Consider the following 1,044-nt stretch of genomic DNA (forward strand, 5'->3'; position numbering starts at 1 on the left):
GGGGCACCGGCAGTGGACACGACTGGGGTGCGGTGAGAGGCGGCTCCCGCAGAGCCCATCCTTCCTGCCAAGATGGCGCCTCACTGGGTCCCGAGAGGCGCCACCCCTCTCCTAGGACACAGCAGGGGAGGGTCTCCGGGGGAGAGGCCCCGTCTGGACTCCCTCTTTCCCCCTTGGCCCAGGTCCCCGCGGCTGTGGTGGGAGGCCCCCGGGGGCACTGCGACTTACTCTTGCACCTGGGCATGGCGCGATGCCATGTGCCGTCATCCTGGCAGACGGCCGTGAAGGAGACCAGCGCCTGGTTCCCCTGTCGAGCAGAGGTTGGAGACGCCGTCAGTCCTGGGAGGAGCGGGAGGGCTCGCAGGCCCTCAGCTCCCCCTCAGACGTGGCCCCTTCTCCCTCCTCCCCAGCCCAAGGCACAGATGGGAGCGCTCAGCCACGGGGCGGCAAGTCAGAGCAAGCGCGAGTCGTCAGACCCAGCAGTCGTCTCCCTCGATTCTGGTCTTCTCCCACAGAGGTCCACAATGTGCAGTTTTCTTGTCTTTTTTTTTTTTTTTATTATTCAGTCTCACTCCATCGCCCAAGGCTGGAGGGCAGTGGCACGCTCACGGCCACCGCAGCCTCAACCCGCTGGACTCCGGCGATCCTTCTGCCTCAGCCTTCCAAGGAGCCGGAACTATGGGCATGTGCCACCACGCCTGGCTAATTTTTTGATTAATTGTAGAGATGAGATCTCGTCATTCTGTCCAGGCTGGTCTCAAACCCCTGGGCTCAGGTAATCCTCTCACCTCTGCTAGGATTACAGGTGTGAACCACCATCCTGGCCAGGCTGATCTTGAACTCCTGGGCTCAAGTGAGCCTCCTGCCTCAGGCACCCAAAGTGCTGGGATACAGGCGTGAGCCCCCACACCCAGCCAAATGAGCTTTATTAAGAACAAATACCCCCAGCACTTTGGGAAGCTGAGGTGAGTGGACTGCCTGAGCCCGCAGGTTCGAGACCCGCCTGGGCAACTTGGCAAGACCTCATCTCCACAATAAATCAAA

General features: G+C 61.0%; 1 protein-coding gene across 1 annotated transcript in view; it reads right to left on the reverse strand.

Moving 5' to 3' along the window:
* Positions 1–84: 84 nt before the first annotated feature.
* Positions 85–1,044, reverse strand: part of LOC103250642 (complement C1r-A subcomponent-like) — a gene marked incomplete at its 3' end in the record, with an annotated part of 6,010 nt that continues 5,050 nt past the window's right edge. Inside the window, exon 7 of the mRNA XM_008049233.2 lies at positions 85–307. Coding sequence (XP_008047424.2) covers positions 85–307 — 223 coding nt within the window. The remainder of the gene's footprint in view (positions 308–1,044) is intronic.

Source organism: Carlito syrichta, unplaced genomic scaffold (assembly GCF_000164805.1).
Source record: "Carlito syrichta isolate Samal-C Ts95f unplaced genomic scaffold, Tarsius_syrichta-2.0.1 Scaffold130823, whole genome shotgun sequence".
Classification (NCBI taxonomy): Eukaryota; Metazoa; Chordata; class Mammalia; order Primates; family Tarsiidae; genus Carlito; species Carlito syrichta.